This window comes from Sylvia atricapilla, chromosome 21 (assembly GCF_009819655.1).
Source record: "Sylvia atricapilla isolate bSylAtr1 chromosome 21, bSylAtr1.pri, whole genome shotgun sequence".
In the NCBI taxonomy this organism is placed as follows: Eukaryota; Metazoa; Chordata; class Aves; order Passeriformes; family Sylviidae; genus Sylvia; species Sylvia atricapilla.
This window is the reverse complement of record NC_089160.1, coordinates 1644029-1666683: the sequence shown is the minus strand read 5'-3', so window position 1 is coordinate 1666683 and position 22655 is coordinate 1644029. Positions and strand designations below refer to the sequence as shown.

The window sequence follows — 22655 nt, the reverse complement described above, 5'->3', positions numbered from 1 at the left end:
ACACTGTTCTGTGCAATCATTAACTGAGAGAGAAGCAAATGTTCTGAGCATATGGTAGTGAGAGAAATAAATTATAAGTACCAGCTCCTTAAGTTTTCATGTCAGCTTTTCATTCTCCTCAAATTAAAAATGCTTGCAATTTAAGCTGTTGATTGCTAGCAAGATTTTTAAACTGAGTATCACAGATCTTTTCTTGTCTTGAACTTTCAGATATACTAACCAGACAGGATTTTTATAAAAGTCTGGGAGATTTTTATGAAAGTTTTATAAATCTGTCTGGAAGTGAGTTATGTTAAAAATGGAAATCCATCAATGCTGCAGAGCTGATCCTGAAGTTGCTCAGCAGAAAACTCCTTGGGATTGTCCTGTTCTTCTCAAGCCCTTTAGCTCATCTCTCAGGATAGGGTTTCCTGGGATAATAACCCTTTTCTGGTCTAACAGGATAATGATTCTGATTACAATTAATGAAAATACAATTGGCTTTCTGTTTTCTGGTGGAGAAAACAGATACTTGCCCAGAAGCTGAGGCAGCTGAAATACCAAATTGTTAAACGAGCACAGAAACACCGGGGAATTAAATACAACTTATTTTCACATTTATGGTTAAAGAAGGGGTATAAAAAATGATAGGGACAATGGAAATTTAAATTTCCATTTTTCTTGGTATTGATTACAGTAAAGCAGCTTCGATTTAGAGTTTCTGAATCAAGATGTTGACAGAAGTGCTGAGCAGTTTCTCTTGGAGGTGGCTCATTAGAAATCCTGTGGCTTCAAGGCAAGCTCAATTAGTGAAAGGGTTGCTTCTTATTTAGCTGTCTAAATGCACCATTTCCAGAAGATTTTTACATTCAGTGGCCTGATCTTCATCCATAGCAGAAAATAATAGAGATAACAGGAAATTGTTTCAACACCTGAAACCATTCTTGGGTTTGGTGTTGTGTTTTTTGTAAAATTGACCTCCGTCAATATTGTTTATAAAAATCCTCTGCCATTTCAACACTTTCCTGTGCCACTGGTGTAAGCTAAGGACAGTTCAGGAGTGGTTGTGAAATGCTGTGGTAACACTGGAAGTGTTCAGTCAGGTGCCTGTCCTATAAAACCTGTCTCATGTCATGAACCCTTCTTCACAGCAGTGAGGAAATTCAGCAAACCCCTGTTACAGAATACATTTTCAATGCACTACCCTGTCTCTGAAAAAAACCCAAAAACAAAACCATTCTATGAAACACAAAACTTAACTGAGTGAAAACTGTTTGAAGAAAGTTGAGGAAAAAAGCTCTGCCCTTTTTTCTCATATTTTATTTCTAGAGGATTGGGTTTTCTCCATCAGAATCCATCTGGAACTTGCTTTTAGGTTTGGTCAGTCCCTTGCTGGTGTGTGCCCTCAGCCATCTTCATCCAGACTGTGCTGCCTTGTTTTGTCCACCCCCCAAGAAATTAATTAATTGTTTAGCCTTTAGTTGGAATGTTGCAATTCCAGTCTCCCAGGGAAATGTTGTTATAAATATAATAACTGACATAATTATTGCAGTGAAGTGTTACATAGCAGGAGATGTGGGGCACCTGCCCCACAGTCCCCAAACCAGCTTTTATTTGGATTTTCAGCCCAATATTTCTGTATCACCACATCACTGCTGACCTACAGCTGCCCAAAAGCATAAACCATGGCATTTCTATAATATTTCTCACAGTGCAACTGATTTTTTTAATAGAGAACCAATTATTTGGTGATTTTTTTTTTTTGAAAATTATTCTTTCACTTCAGCTGTTTGAGACATTCTCTAGTCACCCATATCCTTCAGGAAGAATTTTACACTCCTGTTTTGTGTCCTTGCTGCAGACTGGCTGCAATATGTGTTTTGCAATATGGAATGTGCTCTGCTTACTCACCATATTTGTGGTTTTAGAAATCAGTTCGTTAATAGAAACAGGCTTGATTTTATTCTTTTCAGTTTGGGTTGTTCTTTTCCCCTGGGAGTTTCCTTTGTGGCTTTAGGTAGGTCCTTTGAGATCCTCTTCAGAGCCATAACTAAGTGTTGAATTCCCAGGAGCTGGTGCCTCTGTGGGTCTGTTTTAGCCTCTGGTGATGTCATTTCTCCCTTTTTAAATGGGAATAGCAGCAATGTTACCCCTCAAAGAAACAAAATTCAGGTAGATACATTATGGCCAAAATAATTCACTTGTACCAAATGCTGGAACTGTGTGAGCAGACAGGCCCGGATTGAACAGAACTTTAATTTGTGCTCCACACTAACAGTGGCACAGTGAAATGTTGCTTCAAGTTCATCTGCTTTTTACTGTTTGCATCTTGTTCTCACACAGTTTCAAGAAAACGATGTGTATTTTTAAAACTTACTTATTTTGTTTACATATTTCTCCTCTGGGAGGAGAAAGATGATTGATGGTCATAGAGGTGGCGACCTGTGGAGCCAATCTTTGGCTTCTTGTCAAAGGGTGTATATATATATATATAGTGGAGTCAGAAAAATAGAGAGCCTTCCTGCTGACCTTTCTGCTGCCTGCTTCGTTCTTTTGTGTCCCTACCAGTGACAGTGAAATGCCCCAGAAGCAGGAGCCAGAGCTGTGTTTGGGAATGCTGGTGATAATACCACAGGCACAGCTCCTGCTCTCAGTACAAGTGCAGGTATGGGGTTGGGAAGATGGCTTAGATAATCACAGGGTTTTTTTTAAAGTGCCTTTTTTCTTTTTCTTTTTTGCAAGCTGTAGAAGTGAGTCATCAGTTCTGTTGCCAAGTCTGGGCTGCTGAGCAGGGAATGAGCAGTTTGCCCACCAGGAATGGTGCTGGTGTGGTTCTTGGCAGACCCCTTCCAGAGCTATTAACAGTGTTGTACATGTCCAGGGGGGGCAGATCGGAGGCTCTGGGCCCTGACAGAGCTAAGACAAGAATAGGCAATGTGCTAATATTGTCAGGAATAGTCTTGCTTTGGCAGGAATACAGATTAGACTACCTGATAAGTCATCTTAAAAAAAAAAAAAAAAGTCTAGTCTTTGAGTCAGTGTTACAGTACCAGGAATCCTACTTAAAAAAGATAACAGTGATATTCTGATTTTTTTTTTTTAATACAGTAGGGATAAAGGTGATCCCAAAGAAATCCTTATGGGATAAGAAATTAGGAAATATAAAGAGACTTCTACTGGTCTATTTTCTCAAATTATTGTTACACATAGGAGTAGGGTGTGTTACTCTCTAAATAATTCCGAATCTAGAGGCATTTCTTGTATTGCCCTTTTAGAACAGCAGAGTCCATTGGAGCAGCACATGTCAGGCTTTAACAATTTCATGCAGTCAGTGTGCAGTAACTGGGGACCAAGCTGGATGCTGATGTTGTGATCCCCTCATGACATGAGTGAAAAGGCACGGAGAGATTCCAGCACTTTGGAGAAAGGCAGGAGCAGGGAAGGTGCCACCCTTTGCTGGAAGGAAGCTGGAGAGTGAGGAATGATGGAACAAAAAAATCAACACGAGGATGGAGGGGTTGTTTGGGTTGGTCTGGCCTTTGAGGTTAGAACAAGGAACTGAGGCTGAACAAAGGACTGAATTTGTATCAAACTGCTCTCCAAGGCTGGACTCCTGTGGACCCTCTGGACTGAATTTTGAGTGACTCATTGAAGCTGAGGGGAGCCAGGCCTGTTATGATGAAACAGAGATTTTCTACACACTTCAACTGTGCCTTGTTGTGCTGCAGCAACATCTGTGCTGGGTGAGATTTTAGCAGTTCTCCCCTTGCAGAAGCTCTGCTTTGCCTGAGTCCCTGAGCGAGGGAGGCTTGTTTGAGCCTGCTGCCCTCACCGTGCTGCTCACTCAGCCCTGCCTTGCCCAAGGCTCTGGGCTGGGTTTCATCACAGAGGTGTCAGCCTTGGGTTCCCTGCTGTCTGCAGGAGCGTCCTCCTTGTTGAAGGGACAAGTGGTGTAAAAGAAAAATGCACCTGGGCGCCTTTAAATGGAATCTTCCCCTCCTTGGTTTCAAGAATCTAGAAGGGAGACAGCAGATCAGTTTGGAGCAGCAAAACTGTGGTGACATTATCTTCCACAAGTTATTACTCAGAAATTACTCATCAATGGGGTTCGTGTGTAACCTTTAAACACAGAGCAGAGAATGAATTTGGTAAATAATCTGAACACCCCCCACCCCCCCAATAAAAGCAGTTATCAGCAAAATTACAGTGAGGTTTGTTTTTGCTGAGAAAGTGGATTTGTTTCATCACCTGCCAAAGTTTTATGCAAATAGTCCAACCCGAAGCACAAGTATTTCTGATCGGTAGTGTTTGCCTTGGAAGCTCTTTGTTCCATTAACTGCTGGTGCTGAGCTGATTGATTAGAATTGGTAGGAGACGTTAAGGGATGGTCTGATGTTGAAACGCTCCTTTTCACCTGTAAGATCGTTCAGGATCAGCTGGAGGCTGGCAAAAAGGCCAATCAGGCACAAACAGAAGGGCTGCCTGTTTTGGGTGGAGACAAACCTCAAACAGCAGGGGGATTTCTGAGAGAGGAGGTCACAGACACATCTGCTTTCATTTCCCTGGGTGCTGTCTGAGAGCTGGGGAGCTCTGAGTCAGGCGGGCAGGAGTTAAGGAGGGAATGCAAACAGAAGTCAGGGATGTTCACCCAGTGCCTCCCTCAAGGGGAAGATGCTTTCTTGGCACTGCAGCAGTGGAGAGAGAAGCAAATGACTCCTGTTGTAGCCACCTGGAACCATGACAGTGATGTTTTAATCTTATGAAGTGAAACAAGTTCCTATGGCTGGGTAAAAATTCGCCTGTGAAATGGCTGATTCCATTGGTGATAGGTTCTCCCTTTAATTAAATAGCTGACTTACCTTGACAATTAATTGTAGTGATGTATGATTTTTATTAGAAACCCATGACTAATTTTTTCTTGCTGTTCCTGCTATCTTATTGTTCTTGTCTCCCCTCCTCCTGAGTTCTGCTGTGTGCCAGCTGTGTCCTCCAGGCACTGGTGCACACCAGTGTTCCCTCTTGCTTGGGCTTTTACCTGTTCCAGATAAAGTCATTGTTTTCAGGTATTTTCCACATCATCTTGCAGAAATTTTCCATTTCATCACAGTTTGGCAATTTTTTGTTTTCAGAGTCTGGGATTCTTTACTTGAAAAAAACCTCAGCAATCACAAACTCCTCAAAACACCACCACCCCCCTTAAATGCAATTTACTTCCTTTACTACCACATTTCCTACTTCATAAAAATAACTGCCAGGTTAAAAAAATCCTCCCTGCAGTCATCCCTGTGCCTGTAATCTGCTAGGAAACTCTAGTGAATTTTATATTTAATTACAACAGGCAAGATTCAAAGTAGATGTGACTGGAGACATTTCTGTTAAAATCAGAGCAGCAGCTCCAAGGCCTCAGTTTGTGCCTTATCCTGCTCTCCCTGGCTGAAAAGAGCTGAGGCTCAATCCTCTCTCTAACCTTACCACAAATGATGTGGACTATTCTTTACGTTTTTTCCACTTAGGAAGCTTTAGTCTTTTTATAGGAAATTTGTTTCCATGGGGGAACTTAGGCATGGGTGAGTGGGGAACAATGCATTGTTTGTTAAAACAAATTTTTTTGAAGGGAGTGGGCTTGAAAGGAAGGAAATGTGGTTTAGATTTAAGTTTCTTTTGAAATTTCTTCCTCTTCTTTTGCCTCATCCTCCCTACTCCCATAGATACGAAACAAAAATTCTAACAGCCAGAAGTTCCCAAATTGGCTTTTCACCACACAAGTCTTAAAGAGATTTGGCATAATCTGGAAAGCCAGAGGAAGTTTAAAAATCACTGTCTTGTGTATCCTTCCTTTCCCTTCCCTCTCTGGGTTGTTCTCCCTGAGCAACACGCAGTTTTTGTCTCAGCTTTTTGTCCCTGTGTCGGGCAGGGTTTATTTAGTCTGGGTCTGGTGTGTGTGTGAAGTTTTGGCCTCAGTTTATCCGCGTGGTTAAACCTTGTGCTGAGTGAGGGCACCCTCTGATTCCCTGGGTGGTTCTGGAAGGAAGAGCCCTGTGGGGCTGCACAGTCTGGGGAAGGAAGCTGCAGCAGGACAACAGTTTCATTTTTATTTGGCTGGATTTACAGCAGGCTGGAAATCTCTCTGTGTCCCTTTCCCCAGAGCCGCCGTGTGACAATCTCCTCCCTGCTGCTGGCTGCCATGGCTGACCCCGTCACCGAGGAGCACGTGTCCCACGTCCCCGAGCTGTGCTGTGAGTGTGGCCAGGCCCACCCCTTGCTGGACAATCACCTGTACAACTTCCAGGACGAGGTGGATGATGAGCTCATCTGCCACATCTGCCTGCAGCCCCTGCTGCAGCCCATGGACACGCCCTGTGGGCACACGTACTGTTTCAAGTGCCTGGAGAACTTCATGCAGGAGTACAGCTTCTGTCCCATGGACCGCAAGAAGCTCTCCTTCCAGCAGTGCCACAAGTCCAGCCTGCTGGTCAGGAACCTGCTGGATAAGCTGATTGTGCTGTGTCCCTTCAAGGCTGAGTGCCAGCAGACCATGCAGCGCTGTGAGCTGGAAGCTCACCTGCAGAACAGGTGCATTCCTCTTCCCGTCCTCTTTGTTGCCAGGGCTGTTGTGCTGCTCCTCAGAGCCACCCTTTCTCAGGGCAGCTCCTGAACTGGGGCAAGGTGGGACACCAGAGGTGCCAGGGTGAGGCTGCAGAGGTGGGTGGGTGAGGACAGAATAATTGTGTGTGTGCTCTGGAGGAGAAGTTTCTTACGGAAAAGAGCTGCTCACCTTCAGGTCGTCTGCAGACACTAAACCTGTCAAATACCCAGACGTTTGTGGGTACTGGAGCACCGGCTCTGGAGTTGTTACAAACAAGCTTATTCTTGTTTCCCTTGTGCAGAGAAGAAAGGCACAAAGTCAAGGCTCTGAAAGCAAGAGATTGTGCAGTGCTGCCAGTTTAATTGGTCCAATTAAGATGTGCAATACATAAGTCTTTGATTCAAATAGTGCAAGTCTCTCCAAGCTGCACATTATGCACTTGCTGAATCACCTACTTATAATTCCATTATCTTCTCTCATTCTTTGGCTGAGAAAGGGAAGCAAATGAAAATTATTATGTTTTTTTCTGTTCCACTTGTGTAGAGAGAGAAGGGAGACTTTTTGGTGCTTCACTGCTGGTCGAGCTGTTGGCAGGCAGAATATTGTCACTTTAAAAGGAGTGCAGGTGACAGAGCTCTTGCATGGAGAACCCTTGTTCCTACCTGGTTAATGATTTGCAGGGAAGGGAACTAATTGCAAGTCCTGCTGCAGGTGGAACAGACTTGGCAGGTGAGAAATGCCACAGGCTTGTTTCATTCAGCTGAGTTGTAGTTTGTTGTGGCAATAACATATTTTAAAAATAAGCCAGCCAGGGGACAGGTACACTTAGGATACCTTTGCAGCTCCAGCCAAGGAGCTCGTGTTAGAGCCAGGGGAAGGGATGGAAGGTGCTTGGTGCCTCTTTCCCTTCAGTGAAAGTTTATAATCTCCTTTTTCTTGAGACAGCCCTTTGTCCTGGCTACTCATTACAGGCTGCAGGGCTGGGCCTTCCTCTGCTCTGCAGATCTGCCCTGCTATCAGTAAACTCCTGTCACTGGTAATCCCTCTGGCACAGGAGTTACACACAGGGCAGCCAGGGAGGCTCCTCTAATGCTTACATTAGAGACCTGCCTGGAAACTGTATCATTCTCTCCTATATTCCACTGTTGTTTGTGTCTTTCTTGGGGACAGAGTATTCTGAGGTCGGAGGCTGTTTCACCTGGGCTGTGGGCACAGGTCAGACTGAAAAATAGGGAGGAAAAAACAAAAAACCAGATGAGAAATTTGCCCTGGGATTGGGGTGTTTTCTTGTTTTAGGTGAGATTAACTGATAGGAGAAGATTTAAGGAGATAAGAAACAGATAGTAACTTATTTTCTTGGCGGATTTCCCTGCCATTTGCAAACTGAATTTGTGTTTTGATATCTTAAGAGGGACATGTGCACAAGTGGATTGTTCAGCTTCTGTCATTAAGTTCAAGGTTATTTGACTGCTTGGAGAATAAATGAGTAGGAATAAACCAGAGGAAGTAATACTGGGATGAGACTTCTTTAGCCAGAGTGTAAATAGTTCGGTTTAATTTGAAAAGTGACTCTGAAAGTGATATTTTTGCATTTATCACCTCCTTACCTGTCACCTTTTTTATAAATACTCGTGATAAAAGAGCTGTTCTTCCTCACCCATTAATGCTGAGAAGGGCTGGTGATCTGCATCCAGGGCACATTTTGTGTGTACAAATACATCCCAGTTCTGGGATCTTTGTGGGGACCACTCAGTGGGATGAGGAATTAAATTAAATTCAGGTAGAGCCATCACCTGCATGGACTGGGAGTGCACCAGGTCCAGGGTCAGGTCTCATTCCACAGCAGAAAATGCCCAATTCTCCCTTGCTGCTCTTGTGTGTAGCTGGTCTGTTAAAACAAAGCCTAATTCAAGGCTGAGCTTGAAACTTGAGCCACTTTCTTTGCATCAAGGTCCAGTTCACAGTGATCTCTACAACGTCAGAGCTCAGTATTTGCTTACATTTAAGAAGGATTCTTTTCTCCATGGAGTGTTTGCCAGGTAAATATTTAGCAAGGGAGACTCCTATTTCTATTACATTATTCTTTTTCAAATAATTTGCTTATTAATTTCAAAAGTAGTGAAATAACAAGCCTGCACTTAAGCTGATACTTGTATAAGTAGAAACTGAAGGTCAAAGGAGAATCAGTTTTATCATCTGAGAAACCAGCACTGCACTAGTGAGATCTGGAAGCAGCTTCTTCCCACAGGTTTGTCAGAGCTTTCATGTGCTGGGTCACCTCCCTGGGCAGGGACAGCCACTGACAGTCCCTGCCAATCTCTCTGCAGATGTCCTGGGTTTAAGAAATACAAATCTGAGCTGCAGAGGAAAAGGAATCCCATTTCCAGAGGGAAGGAAGATGCTCCTGCCAGGGGGGAGACAAACACACCCAAGGATCCAGAGGTCCCGAGTGGAGGCTCCTCACTTGTGGCAGAAAGTTCTGGAGCTGCTGTGGTGTCACTGGGGACTGCAGAGCCTGGGCTGGTTAATCCAGCTTTTGAGGAGACTGAAGAAGGTGAGAGTTTGCTACACACGTGGAACTATGTCTTTACCTTTGATAATATACAAATGAGGCAGTTATCTCAGAAAATTCCATTTTTAAGTGTCCTGAGCACTGTCAGACATCCTTAATGCTACTCAGCCATTAATAGCCATCAGAGGCACCTCTTCCTTGAGCAGAAGGGAGATGCATTCATGTGCATCAGGGGTGGCAGAGTCTGCTCACAACCACAAAACTGTTCAGAACCTTTTGGAGAACCTCTGTGAGATTGCAGTATTTGCAATATTCTGTGGAGAAACAAATGTCAATGTGAATATGGAACACATAAAGCCCTTTGCAGAAGCCAGATAATTAGTAACTAGGAAGTGTTCCGGATTATTTTTAATCTTGTTAGGAAAGTTAAATACACAGTGAGTTTCCTGGAGTGGTCAGTACCTCCCTCCTGGTGTTTTTCTAGCATAAGTTAAGTTTTGGATTAACAGGCAGCTCTGGAAGCCTTGCAGCTCAAATCATCATCTCCACTTGAGTGTAGCAGCGCTTGTCTCAGCTTGGTAGGAGGCAGCAGCGTGGAAACCTCAGTGCCTTGTCTCAAAGTTAGGCTCAGCTTCCACCCCCTGTGCCTGGGACAGAGGTAACTCACAGGTCAGTTCAGTTCCCTGTTGGCTTTTTCCCAAAGCACACCTGGAGCAGGTTTTGCATCCCTGGTGTGACACCTGCCTCTCACCCTGCCAGGCAGTGCTGGGCCTCAGTGTCCCTGTGCTGGCACATCTCAGCCTGCCTGCCAACAACTTTCATCTCCAAAATGCAGCATTGCTTAATCTCCAGAATGCTGCGAAACAGCCAAACATTCCTCCTGTTTTACAGAGGGGGATGGGAAAAGGGGAGCAAAGGAAATTAGAGGAAGGAAGTTGCAGAGCAGTAATTACAGCTGGGTAGTCCCTTTCCCTCGTGGGCATCATGGAAACTGGAATTTGTTATGTGCGTGCTTCTAGCAGGCCAGCTGTCACAGGAGAAAAATAAATCTCTAAATATAGCCAAACCAAACTGAATGCCTTTTAATAAACCCCAAACAACACCAATAAGGAGCCTGAATTCACCAATGGGAAAAATTCTGGAGCAACTCTAAAGAAAAAAGAGGGGGTTTAAGCTTTTTGTGTGATCTTAGCTCTCCTGATAGCTGCTTTCCCCCCAGGTGCTACACTGAACACACCCTGCCAGGGGTTTGAATCTTGGGGTGCTGTGAAAAGGAAAATTCTCTCAATGTGTTGCTTTTTCTCTTCCATTTCCACAAGCAGACCTCCCTCAGAGAACCAGTCTTGTGGCTGAAACTACCACCATTGAAATCCACCGGGAAGATCCGGAGGAGGAGCTGGGGATGAGGATAGTTGGGGGCAAGGACACCCCCCTGGGGAACATCGTTGTTCAGGAGGTGCTGCGGGACTCTGTGGTGGCTGCTGATGGAAGAATTGCTCCTGGAGACCACATCCTTGAGGTAGGGAACCCCCCTGGGAGCCCCATTGACTGGGGGAGGAGAGTGCCTGGAAAAACGGGGAATTCTCTGCAGCTGAGGGTTTAGAGCACTGATCAGACCTCTGTGTCAGCAGCACTGTGTGTCTGCTGGGGCTCAGGAACACTTTTGGCATTCCTTCCAGGCAGACTCATATTTCTCTTGCATATTTGACAGCTTTTTGAAATTTAGGTCGTTTTGGTTAAAGTAAAAGATTCCTGCCTGGCAGATTTCACACAGCAGCCCCATTTCTCTGCTCTAGCCAGGAAGTCTCATAATTGCTTGCTCCACTGTGTTGCTTAAGCTGCATATTCTCCATGGGCAGGTCCAGGGTGAGAGCTGCTGACTGGCAGTGAATATCAGCTCCAAAATGTGAGTAAATGCAGAGCTGCAGCCCCAGCCTGACCCACAGCCAGGGCAGGGCTGTGTGGCCCTGGGTGACCAAGGTGACACCTTGTACACACAGTGACAACTGTTAGCACCTCCAGCCGTGGCTGCCCAATCATCTGCCGAGCTGTAAATCCTCACTATCCCATGGGCATCAGGAAGGGCTGGCAGCTGATGGGATCTCCGAGTTGGTTTCTCAGGCAGACCAATGGAGTGACTCCTGTTTTATCCAGCTGGCTTGTCCATGTCTCAGTCTCAGCAAACAGGGCAGCCCCCACACTTTAACATCCTAAAAGACTGCACAGAATCTTATGTGACAGCAGGCAAAGCAAAACTTTGCCTTCTCAGAGTCACCCTGGTAAAAGCATAATTAGATGGATGATTCCAGAAGCTTGCAGACCACTCAAAAGTGGAGATTTGGGTCTTCTCCAAGCCTGCACTGAATGCTGGAAATAAAGGAAAAGCAGATCTGCATTTACATGGCATGGATGGAATGACTGAATTTTTAGATTTGTTAGTTGTGAGGGTTGACCTGTCTTGTCCTCAGTTATTCACCAACTACAGTCTAATTCCATCAAGTTTCTTCATTCTCTTCTAGAAAACTTTGCTCCCTAATGTGCATCAGAGTCAGAGATTGCACAGGGAGTTTTCCATCCTGCTGCCTGGCCATGCCCCACACTGTGGACAGTGCCTAATTAACGTGGGCTCTGATTAGTGAGTGCTTTGTTTGTCTTTGTAGGTGAATGGCGTCAACATCAGCAGCGTGACTCACTGCCAGGCTGTCTCCTTCCTGCGCCACCCAGGGCCTGTTCTCCACCTCATGGTCCTGCAGGAGAAGGGCTTTTCCAGCAGGACTGGCCAGCAGGATCCCAGCTCCACAAACCGGGAAGTGATCCACGTCACCTTGGTAAAGAGAGACCGGTCTGAGCCCCTGGGAATCAAACTGATCAGGAAGACTGATGAGGCAGGGATTTTTATTCTGGATCTCTTAGAGGGAGGCTTGGCAGCCAAGAATGGGAAGCTGAGTCGGAACGACAGAGTGCTGTCAATAAATGGGCAGGATTTGAGGCAAGGAACTCCTGAGGCTGCTGCCCAGATAATCCAGGTGAGTTCAGACGTGGAGGGGCTGTGTGGAAATGGCTGTGAGTGGCTGAGGGCAGGGCTTCTGTTCTGAGCCAGGGCTAACAGAACACACCAGGGTGAGCTGCATTCCCCCGAATCTATCTCATGGAAAGTGATTCCCCTCTGGAAGTGTGGGAAGCACTGCTTCCAAATGAAGATAAACACCAAGAGTGGGAATCCGGGGTGAGTCATCCCTGACAGGTCTGAGGGGAAGCAGTGACTCCTGGAACAGTTCATCTGAGGAGACTGCATCTCCTGTGGGGTGTTTGCAGCCTCTCAGCCTTGCAGAGAGAATGCTGGCATGGCCTGTGTGGATTCATGCAGCAGACAGGGAGGGATCACGGCAGCCTCTTGTGCTTCCAGCAGTCACACTGAAGGTGCTGGCTGGGAGATGGGATGGGCTGGCAGCACAGAACAGATCCCTTTGGACTGATTTGAGGGCCTTTCTCCCCATTTTACCTGTATTTGTGAAGAGAGACTGGAAAATCACTTAAAAACATTCCAAGGTACTAAATGGGTAGAAGAGGGGTGGTCTTTCCCTGTGGAATGTGCTCCTGTTGCAGCATGCCAGATGTTTTGGTGGAAGGAGTGGGCAAGGAATTCCAGTTAAAGGATTAAGGATTGCTGCATGTGCAGCACATATCACACAGATCAGTTTAAATTCTTTATCTCCCCAGGCGAGTGCCTCCAGTTTGTGTTTTTATCTACAGATCCTGACACAATGCACCTCATCCCATTCTGTTTATAGCCCAGAAAGGATGTGAGGTCAGCAGGAGGGAGAGTTCTCTTCACAGTTATCAGAGGAGTGCAGTGCCATGGGAGAAAGAGCAGAGTTCCAGCACTGAGGTCCTTCTTCATGACATGCTTCCGTTCTATGGCCTCTTAGATTTTGTTTGCATCCCACAAGTGCTGCTGCATTCCTTTTGCAATGTGCACACACAGCTCCCCTATGAGGAGCTCTTTTGATCCCACTGGAACCAGCAGGCAAAGTCTCAGAACTGGCTTCATGAGCTTTGGGTTTTGAACCTCTTCGGAGGTGATACTTGTGTAAAACTGCAAGAGTTTTCCAAACATGATCTGTTCCTCTGAGGGCTAATTGAAATCATTTAAGGGTAACTTAGAGTCTCTCTTCCAAGGCCAGGGAACTCACTCTGGCCCCAGGGAAGGAGGGTCCTGTGGCAAGGAGTGAGAGCAGCAACTGCATTTCTGTCATCCAGGGCAGGAAATGCCCCTGAGCACTGTGGGCCTTCCCCCAGTGAGCCCTTCACAATAAGGTTCTGTCAGGTGATCTGGAGGAACAAACCCAAGGAGAGCAGCAGGAACAATGGGAGCACTTCCCCTGCAGCCCTGCCAAGGCCAGACCTGCAGCTGGGCAAGTGTTTAACCAGAGGTGCTCTGGGGAAAAAATGGATGGGAGATGGTGAACAATAGATGGACAAAGCTGGGAGGGAAAGAGCTTTAACAACTTCCCGTGCAATAAAAGCAGTGCCTGTCATGGTCACTGTGTGTGGAGCAGCCAGGGCTCCAGTTCTGTTCATTCTGTAGCACAACACAACAGATACACAACACAGAATAGCAACAGATGCTATTTTGGTTGGTTGTAGCAAAGTGCAGAAATTAATCATCCCTTTCCACCTTCTCTTGTTTGGCATTTGTGGAGGAGGGAGGCACGAGTGAAGAGTGAAGCCTGCCTCTACTCCTGTTCCTTCTGACTCATGTTTGCTAGTTCCCTTTTTTCCCAATCACATCCCCTGGCTCATCACAAAACACTTTGCATCACACTGAGGACCTGCTGGAGAACAGGAAATGATGCCAGCCCTTCTCTGTCCCCAAGGCAATGAGGGCTGCCCTTCCTTCTTCCGTCTTTTTAATTTGCACTCCTCGTTTCTCTGGGCAGACCACGGAATCCAGAGTGAACTTTGTGATCCTGAGGCAGCCTGGGGTGCAGCTGGGGGAGCCCGTGGAGGATGGCAGCACCTCCAACAGCAGCAGCAGCAGCAGCAGCAGCAGCAATGGGGGCAGCCCAGTGCACCACCGGAGGCGGCCAGACCAGAACCACTACAGACGGAAATCCAACTACCAGAAGGTGGGGCTGGGAAGTGAGGCCAAGCTGCTGCTCATTCCTGGTTTAGAAAATGCATTGATTTATCTTTTTTTTTTTTTTTTAATCTATGATAAATGTTTTATCACAGAGCACTGAGCAGCAGCTCCACTTCTGCTTGGGCAGGTTTGGGGCTTTAGGTGCTGAAGAACCACTCTGTCATCATCTATAGGGAAACATGATTTTAAGGGAAAGAGGTCACAAAATTTCTTCAGTGTTGATGGAAAGTTTTGTTGCCCAGAAAAGGCAGTGAGAAATTTGCCATTAATGAGAGTTTTTGGGATTTGCTTCTTGACATCCATCAAGCCCCACACACTGAGGGTGTTGCAGTGACACCCAGTTAGCCAGAGGCCTTTATGGTCCAGGAGGAGAATCTCCAGGTGGTGCTGCTGTGACTGCAGTGTGGCTCTGGGTCTGCCACCCCTTTGTGGGGCACAACAAACAGCAGGAGCAAGAGGACCACCCCCAGTGTGCTGAACCCAGAGAGAAAAATGTGTGTAGAACTCCCAGCGGAGTGAGCAGCCTGCTGCAGCTGCTCAGGGTGGTGTTTCAGTGGCCCTGGAGCTCAGGGAGTTGCTGTCCTGTGTGGCTGGAGTGTGGTTCCTGCATTTAAATCCCTGAGTAGCATTTACACCCTGTTGTACAACCCGTGCTCTGTGTGCCTTCACTGCAACCTAAACACTCCATCAGGGAGAGCTTCATTGCTCGGCATGAGCAGCCCTGAGATGAGCTCATAGCTTGTTCCTCTGAGCAAAATCCCCTCCTCAGAGGGAGCATCTCCCTACAGCAAATGGATTTGGGATCTTTAGGACAGCACTGAGGGTTCACCTTGGAAATGCTGCTCTGTCTTCCCACCCACAGCAAGGACATGGGGAGCTGACTTTGCCCTCCAGCAGCATTGCTGGAATGCTCTGGGTGAAGCAGACAAATGTTGTTTTCCAGAGCTGGGCTCCTCCCGTTCAATGCATTAATGAAGCTGCATTTTGTGCTCTCGTTGCTTTGCAGGATTTGCCTCAGGGATATGTAAGTCATGAGAAGACAGTTGCAATAAAAAAGGAGCCAAAGGAATCTTTGGGAATCACAATTGGAGGTGGAAGGGATAACAAAAACAAGCTCCCCATCTATGTGACAAGTGTGCAGCCCATTGGATGCCTCTTCAGGGATGGCAGAATCAAGAGAGGTGAGGGAGGCTCTCAGACCCTTTATCCTTTAGGAGCTGTGGGGTTTTTTCAGTGGGAGCTGGACTTGGACACTAAAGAGAGGCTGGAAACAGGGATCCCATGACCCCTGAGGCTGAAATGGGCTCCAAAGGTCTGTAATAATTCCATTTCATCTACAGGGGATGTGCTTCTGAGCATAAATGGCATCGATTTGACTCACCTGAACTACTATGAGGCTGTGTCAGCACTGAAATCCAATGCAGCTTCCCACTCAGTCACACTGAAAGCCTTGGAAATCCTCTGCCTGAACTCCCCAGAGCCAGCCCTGGACATCAGGGAGCAGGGATTCAGCTGGTCTCCCCTCTGGATCACGTGGCTTGGATTGCCCAGGTATGTTTGTCAGGGACTAGATGGAGAGCTGTTAATTACAGGGTTGACTTTCACTCAAACACTAGAAATTAATTACTTTGTTGATGAACTTGGAAGCATTCCTGGTATTCCCGTTTAGCTGAAAGGCAGTGGAAAGCCTCCTTTGCCAATGAGATCATAGAATAATGAGTACATAAGAAACTTCCACTGTTTTTCTGGAGTGACCCATCATTCCCACACTCCTGCTGGGCAGTCACCATGCTTCAGAAGCCCTGAAATCCCCTTTTTTTAAAGAGAAATAGCCCATGTTCGATACAGTCCTTGCTAAAGTACTGACAAATCTCCTGTGGCTCTTTCTGCATCCCCTAACACAAGCCAAGAGACACCTGGGCTTGTCTGGGAGTTTCTGATCTGATCATCTCACTTAGGGGCAGACATTCTTTCAGTCTAACTCTTCTTGGCTGCTGTAACTGTGTCATCCTCAGCACGAGGCAGAAATGATTCTGCACAGTTGTGATTTCCTGCTGCAGAGCTTTTCAGCACAGGTTTTAACCTGCTCCAAGAGAAGCTTGAATTTCCCTCTCCTTCCTGGAGAGGTGAACCTCTGGCTCCCTCCCTTTATCAATTACATCCAAACACTGTGGAAGGCAGAGTCTGTTGTCATCCCAGCTGGCTGCAGGAGGAACATAAAGCCAAACCTGCTGTGGGCAGCCTGGATCATTCACAGCCTTGTTCCTTGAGACACCTAAAGAAGAAGCGCTGACAAAGGCTCTGTTGTGTTACTGAGCAGCCTGTGAATGCTCAGCCCGGGGAAAGGCAGCTTTTGTGTCTCCTGTACTTGGCCTGTGCCCAGCACCTCTTCCATGTCCCTCTGCTCCCCCAGGAATTGGCCTGGCTGCTCCAGGCAGCTCTGGTGTGAGCTGGCCCTGAGCTGCACCTGCAGAGCCCAAACCTGGGCACAGCCCCTCAGATGGTTCTGCTGTTTGTTCCTGTGCTGCTGCTGCAGTGAACTACAGCAGGGCAAGACCTGATCCTGGTAACACTTGAGCCCACAGTGCTTCATTCTGGCCTTGCTTCTTGTATCTGTGATTTCTGTTTCTGCCAAAGAGAATCTTGGATTTCTTCCTGGGGTTATGTGCAATCCACACCAGGCACTGATAGTATAAAATACCATCTCAAAGCTCCTTTGGACTGGGCCATGTCCTAATCCAGGACAGCCTGGATCCCAAAGGTACCAGAAACAAAAGTTCACAGATTGATTTATCTTTTCTCTCTTGAAAACACAGTGCACTGTGTGGCTTGTGGAGAAGTCTTGGGGATGGAGAAGCAGTTTTCCTGCTGCCCTCTTCCCTGGGCTCAGATACCTGCCTCCAGCCTGACTCTTCCAGTCCCGCCCTCTGCAGCTCCAGACTCCAGCAGGGACCAGGAACTGCCAGCTCAGCAGCGTGCTTGGCACCATAAAACCTGCACCTCGACCTTCCCTAAACTCTCCAGTTCTTTTCCCACACTCATTTTTGGTCGTAGTAAATTAAAGTTTCTCTTCCTAGAACCTCTTTTTAATATGGAAAAGGGATTCCTAGCAAACAGCCCTTTCCAGCTCCTGGGGAACGTGCCCGATGTTTTTATTTCTGTTCTGTGCTGACGTAGCCCTTGCCACTGTTGCTCCTGGGGCTGTTTATTTGCAGGAGCTGCCACAGCCATGGCTCAGAGCTGTGTTTGTGCATTTGTGTGGTGCCCGTGGAAGGAAACCATGGAGGAATCAGTAAGCTCGAGCTGGGTCTCCTGGTGTTTATGTGTGAAAAACTCCTACAAAAGTAAATTACAGTTTGAAAGTAGATAATTGGATCTTTCTGCTGGTGAGAAGTTAACTGGGAAGGCTTTTGAAATCTGAGACTCCTCTGCAAACTGCTCAAGCCAAAGCCCTTGAGGCGAAAACGTTTATTAGGAAAAGTTTAGCTGCTGGAATAGCTCAGCGGGGTGATGATGAGCAGCACTTTCACAGCTCCGGTGCCAGGATGTAACCTGAGCCGCGGCCACAGAGACGCTCCTGCCACACCTCCGGTGTCCCCTGGCCAAAGCCCCGCGGCGCTCGGTGCCACCAGCCCGGGCAGCGCTGCTGCACTCCCACACGGCGTTCCCCAGGCTCCCCGAGCACACAGACCTCGCTGCCGCCAGCCACAGCCAGCAGCGCTCACCACGGAGCCAATATTGGAACTGCACGCCCTGGATCCTGCAGGAAAAACCCTTCCCTGCTCTGCTCTGGCAGCTGCTGCACCTCGCCTTTGCTGCCAGTGATGCTGAGAACCTTCCAGAATGCAGTGCACAGAGGGGACAAAACCCCTCCGCTCTCATTAACTGCACGGGTGTAGCGGCTACTCACTGCTCATTCGGGTTTCTCATGGTGCTGTGGGTGTTCATTAGCAGAATTCACAGAATTATTCAGGATCTTGCAGGTCCCAAGGCTCTTTAGAGCAGACTGATTTCCTCTTAGTTCTTAAACCAACACTCAGAAAGCATTTCTAAACGACTGCCAGCATCCCATTTGAGAATGACATGCCTTGCCACCCCAAAGGGGTGTCTCAAATCCAAAACCAGGGAAATGAGGCTGTTCACAGCTGTGCTTTCCGTGAGGGAAAACATAAACTCCTGGTCGGGCAATTTCCTCATGACTTCTCTGTTTTTCACACAGCTACCTTCACTTCTGTCAAGATGTTGTCCTTAGTAAAGGAAACCTGGAAAGTTGGGGCTTCAGCATCGTAGGAGGCTTTGAGGAAAGCAAAGGAAACCAACCCTTCTTCATCAAAACCATCGTGCCCGGGACTCCTGCATTCCGGGACAGGAAACTCAAGTAGGTGTGAGGTACCCGGGGAATTATCACCACCCCCGGGGCTGAGGGGGTTTTCCGGACTCTGACCCTTGGAAGGAGCTCAGCTCCAAGTTATGACTCGGTCTGGCCCTCATTTGAGAGTTAATACTGTTGCCAAACTTGTAACAAACTAAGCCCTGCGTTAAGCAGCGTTTTCGTTTCTCCATAAAAGTGCAAGGAAAAGGAATTTACAGCCCTTTAAAACCTAACTGTGAAAGGTTTAATTGAGTTATTAGGTAAAAGTAGAATGGGGATGTTTGAGATGAGTCTTGGAGGTTCCAGAGTATAAAAGCCCTTGCATTAGGAAAAGGATCCCAGCACAAGCAGCAGAAGCCCTGGTGTGCAGAACTGGAGCTTTGCTGAGGTGGCTGTTGGTGAGATCCCAGTGAGAGGAGCAGCGTGGGGCTGCAGGAGCCTACAGCCATCCCTGTGGGGCTGAGCCGGCACCGAGGGCTGTCACACACACAGGGAGGGGACAGGGCTGGGCTTTGCTCCAAGAGCTGGGCTCCTCTCGGAGCGCTGGCCGCGGCTGTGGGGCTCAGCCCTGCTCCCCTCCAGGGCTGGCTGTGCCCGAGGGCACCAGCTCCCTGTCACACTCTGCTGCTGCCACTGGGGCCGCTGGGGAAGCTGCAGGACCGGGCTATCAGTGTCCCACCGGCACAGCTCCTCCCGTGCCTGGCCCTCCCTGCTGTCACCCAGGCACCACAGTGGTCTTCCCTTCCCCTCTGCCCCAAGGGAAGAAGTTCTTTGGAGGAGCTGAGGGTTAATAGTGAACCAGCCCTGACTGGAGCTTGTCTTTGGGCAGGTGTGGGGATGAAATCGTGGCGGTGAACGGAGTGCCGGCAATCGGAATGAGCAACTCGGAATTAATCCCAATGCTGAAGGAGCAGAGGAACAGAGTGACCCTGACCGTGGTGTCCTGGCCAGGGAGCCTCGTGTGACAGCTCCAACCAGCCCCAACACTTCCAGGGATCCACCTGCAGCTGGGCACAGCCAGGCCACACCTGCCAGGGGACAGGGACTGCTGCACTCCTGCCCCTGGGGCATTGCCGTGGAAGACTCCTTGCTTCCTTTCTATGGAAAACATTCTACCAACAAATCGGGGTGTTGAATTCAAAGTAAGGGTTAATCCAACCGTTGTTGGAGCTTCCCAGGCGTCTGAAGGCTCCTTAGGATTGGTGGTGCACAGAAAACTCTTCCCCGTGTTTCTCCACAAGCCGCCCTGGAGGCTGCTGAGGCTTGCCTTGGTTTTAGGGCTCTGCTTTCCACTGAGTATTTGAAGGGGTTAAAACAGAGGCTTTTAGAAGCAGCTACAAAATCTGTAGGGATGGGGACTCAGTTTAGGCACTCCTGTGTCTCAGGATTTCCCAGCCCTCATTTCCAGGTGACAGCAGCCCCAGGAATGTGTGAACAACTCAAAGGCCAGGTAACTCAGAGCTGGGCCAGCCTGGTGGAGCTGTCACCTGCAGGAGGCTCCTGCCACAAATCCCAGTTTAGGATCTGCCGACTCCACTGATTTCCTGCAAAGGGACAATTGCAGCAGCTTAAAGAACCACTCAAAGGTATCAGCAGGAGGGGTTTCATTGAAATATGATGTTGCAAAATGTGACTTTACCAAAGGTCAAGGTTCACACAATTATTGCACACGAGTTTCCCTGGTTTTAGGACTGACAAAAGCAGCTTTTTCCCCAGGAGGGTGAGGAAGGGAACAGGCTGGTGTCAGACAGCCCTGGCCCAGCCTGATGCCTGTCTTATTTTTGTTTCCAGTGCTGAGGGCAGAGTTCAGGCAGGGGAGAGTTCTCCTGCAGTTCTGTTCATGTCCCTCTTGCAGCTGGAGCAAAGTATCAGCTCCTGGGCTCAGGGGAAGCACAAAGGATCCCTGGCTGCAGGGAAAGTCACCTCCAGAAGGAGACTGTGCCCAGCCTGGCTTCAGTTCAAACCCACGGTGCAGTTAAAATTTAGAACTAAAGAATTGAAGGCCAGGCAGGGTGATCTGACCTCTGACACTGTGAAAGTTCCTGCAAACCCCACCTGAAGCAATTCCCTTTTTTAGCAGCTTAAGGAGCAGTAGCAATGATGGCTTTTTCTCAAACCAGGTTGCACTGAGAGATCTTTCCTCCTGTGCTGCTGCTGCTGCTGCACCTTTTGCAGGACCAGCTTTGTAAGAATCCAAGGGGTCTGTCCCCTGTTCTAATGCTGCCTCGAATGAATGTTGAATTCCTTGTAGCAGCCCTGGCTGAAGCCTCTCCTGAGCTGGCAATTTGTCACCTGCTGTCCCTGGGCCTTGTTTACACACAGTGACTTCACCTCCTGCACTGGGGCTGTCCCAGAGCCCAGGACACTGCAGGAACCTCAGCTCCATCCTCACAGCAGCCCTGGAACTCCTCTGGGGACTGTGACAGCACAGCTGGGGCTGCCTGGACTCAGGGCTGCCTTCCTCCTGTTCTACTGAATGCTGAGAGCAAAATAATCCACAAAGGAAAACTCATCGCTGACCTCGCTGGGACACAAAAACATGAAGCAATTTTTTTATCTCTTTCCAATCAATGTGCAGAATCTGTGCCTGGAACAGTAAATATTGATGTGGACAGAGAGAGGGTGATTCCCACTGCCTGCTCCAAACGTGGGCAAAGGGCAGGAGGGAAGAGCTGTGCGGCTGCTGGGCTGGCAGTGGAGGGAGGAGGAGGCTGCAGAACCATTCCTACTCCATCTCCTTCCAAGGTGCCTTCAACTCACCAAAAATGTCCTCATAATTTAAATTTTGTTTCCAGAATCAGCTTGTTAATAGACGTTGAATTTGTTTTGATGCCTTTATAAATTATTGTGATATTGCTGAAAAATATGCATTTGAGGTGTGGTCTTTACCCTTTGTTTCCATGTAGCAGCTGCCCCCAGACCAGGTCACCTCAGCAGGACTGCTCCCAACAGTGAGGCTGTGGCAGGAAACAGGTTAATTGTCTTTGCTTCTCCCAGGAGAGGAGCTGGACTATCCTGAGATTCACTGCCTGGGAAAAATCCCTCAACAACACTAAACCCAGCCCCAGCAAACCTGCAGCAGCTTCCTGATGCAAGTACAGATCATTTCCACCAGCCCACTGTTACACTGCCCTGACAGTAAAGGCAAACAATTGACTTCTATTTAATGAAAACTAATTAGAAACTATTTACCTTAAATTTACAGCTGCTCCTGGCCCCAAAAGCCTTCATTAGTGAAGGTCCCCTCCACCTCAGCACAGTCAGTGACTTGGGTAACACAGGAGGAGGTGCAGCCCTGCCTGAATCCCTGCTGGAATCCCTGCTCCCACTCCCACAGCAGCCCCAGGGCTGGGGGCGTGCAGAGTGACCCTGATCACCATTAATTGCATTAATTGTGTCACTGCCAGGAGCTCCGGGAGTGGGTGTGGAACAGCCAGGGACACCTGAGCATGGCGAGGTGACAGAGATGTCCTTGCCTGGGGCCACTCCCACTCACCTGGGTGCAGCATTCCAGTGGCAGCACGGCTGCTCCAGGCAGGAGAAAGCAGCTCAGAGGAGGCTGGGGGCAATTCCTGCCCTCCAAGGTCAGAGATGCTGTGCTGGGAAGAGCCAGCCTGCCTCAGCACCACCAAACGCAGGCTCTGGGCCCCTCTGTGTGCCAGGGAACACAGGCCAAGCACTCCTCAATCCTCCTCCCCACTCTGGTTTGATTTCTCCTGGGGCTCAGCAAGTTCAGCCCATTCTCCTCAAAGCTTTTGGGCACTCCCAGCTGAAGGCCTGCCCCGAGCAGGAGCTGCCAGGAGGATTCCCTCGTTCCCTGCACACCCAGTGCCAGGAGCTGCCCAGGGGTGAGATTCTCAGTGAGTGACATTCCTCAGGGCTCCACCGGGGCAGGAACTCCCTGCAGCCTGAGCCCAGCTAACCCTGCCTCAGTGCACACATTGCCCAGGAGCTCAAGCACGTTAAAAAACCCCCACGAAACCCAAAACCCAGCAGAAGTGCCAGTTTTCCTCCTCCTCCCCTGGGCTCTGCAGGTACAAACCCATCACTGCACTGTCACAGT

The 22655-nt window shown here is 48.2% G+C and overlaps 1 protein-coding gene across 1 annotated transcript; it reads left to right on the top strand.

Moving 5' to 3' along the window:
- The first annotated feature begins 6134 nt into the window (after positions 1–6134).
- Positions 6135–21456, top strand: LOC136370474 (ligand of Numb protein X 2-like). The gene is made up of 9 exons (XM_066333907.1): positions 6135–6552; positions 8893–9119; positions 10400–10596; positions 11738–12103; positions 14018–14206; positions 15227–15401; positions 15561–15771; positions 18440–18598; positions 19422–21456. The coding sequence occupies exons 1-9, from the start codon at positions 6164–6166 to the stop codon at positions 19555–19557; spliced, it is 2049 nt and encodes a 682-aa protein (XP_066190004.1). The 5' UTR covers positions 6135–6163; the 3' UTR covers positions 19558–21456.
- The last annotated feature ends 1199 nt before the right edge of the window (positions 21457–22655 follow it).

Excerpts from the sequence above, each read along its gene's own strand:
- LOC136370474 (XM_066333907.1), top strand. The coding sequence starts at position 6,164 with ATGGCTGACCCCGTCACCGAGGAGCACGTGTCCCACGTCCCCGAGCTG. Across the intron at positions 12,104-14,017 it reads CTGCTGCCCAGATAATCCAG|ACCACGGAATCCAGAGTGAA; the intron begins GTGAGTTCAGAC and ends TTCTCTGGGCAG. Across the intron at positions 14,207-15,226 it reads GGAAATCCAACTACCAGAAG|GATTTGCCTCAGGGATATGT; the intron begins GTGGGGCTGGGA and ends GTTGCTTTGCAG.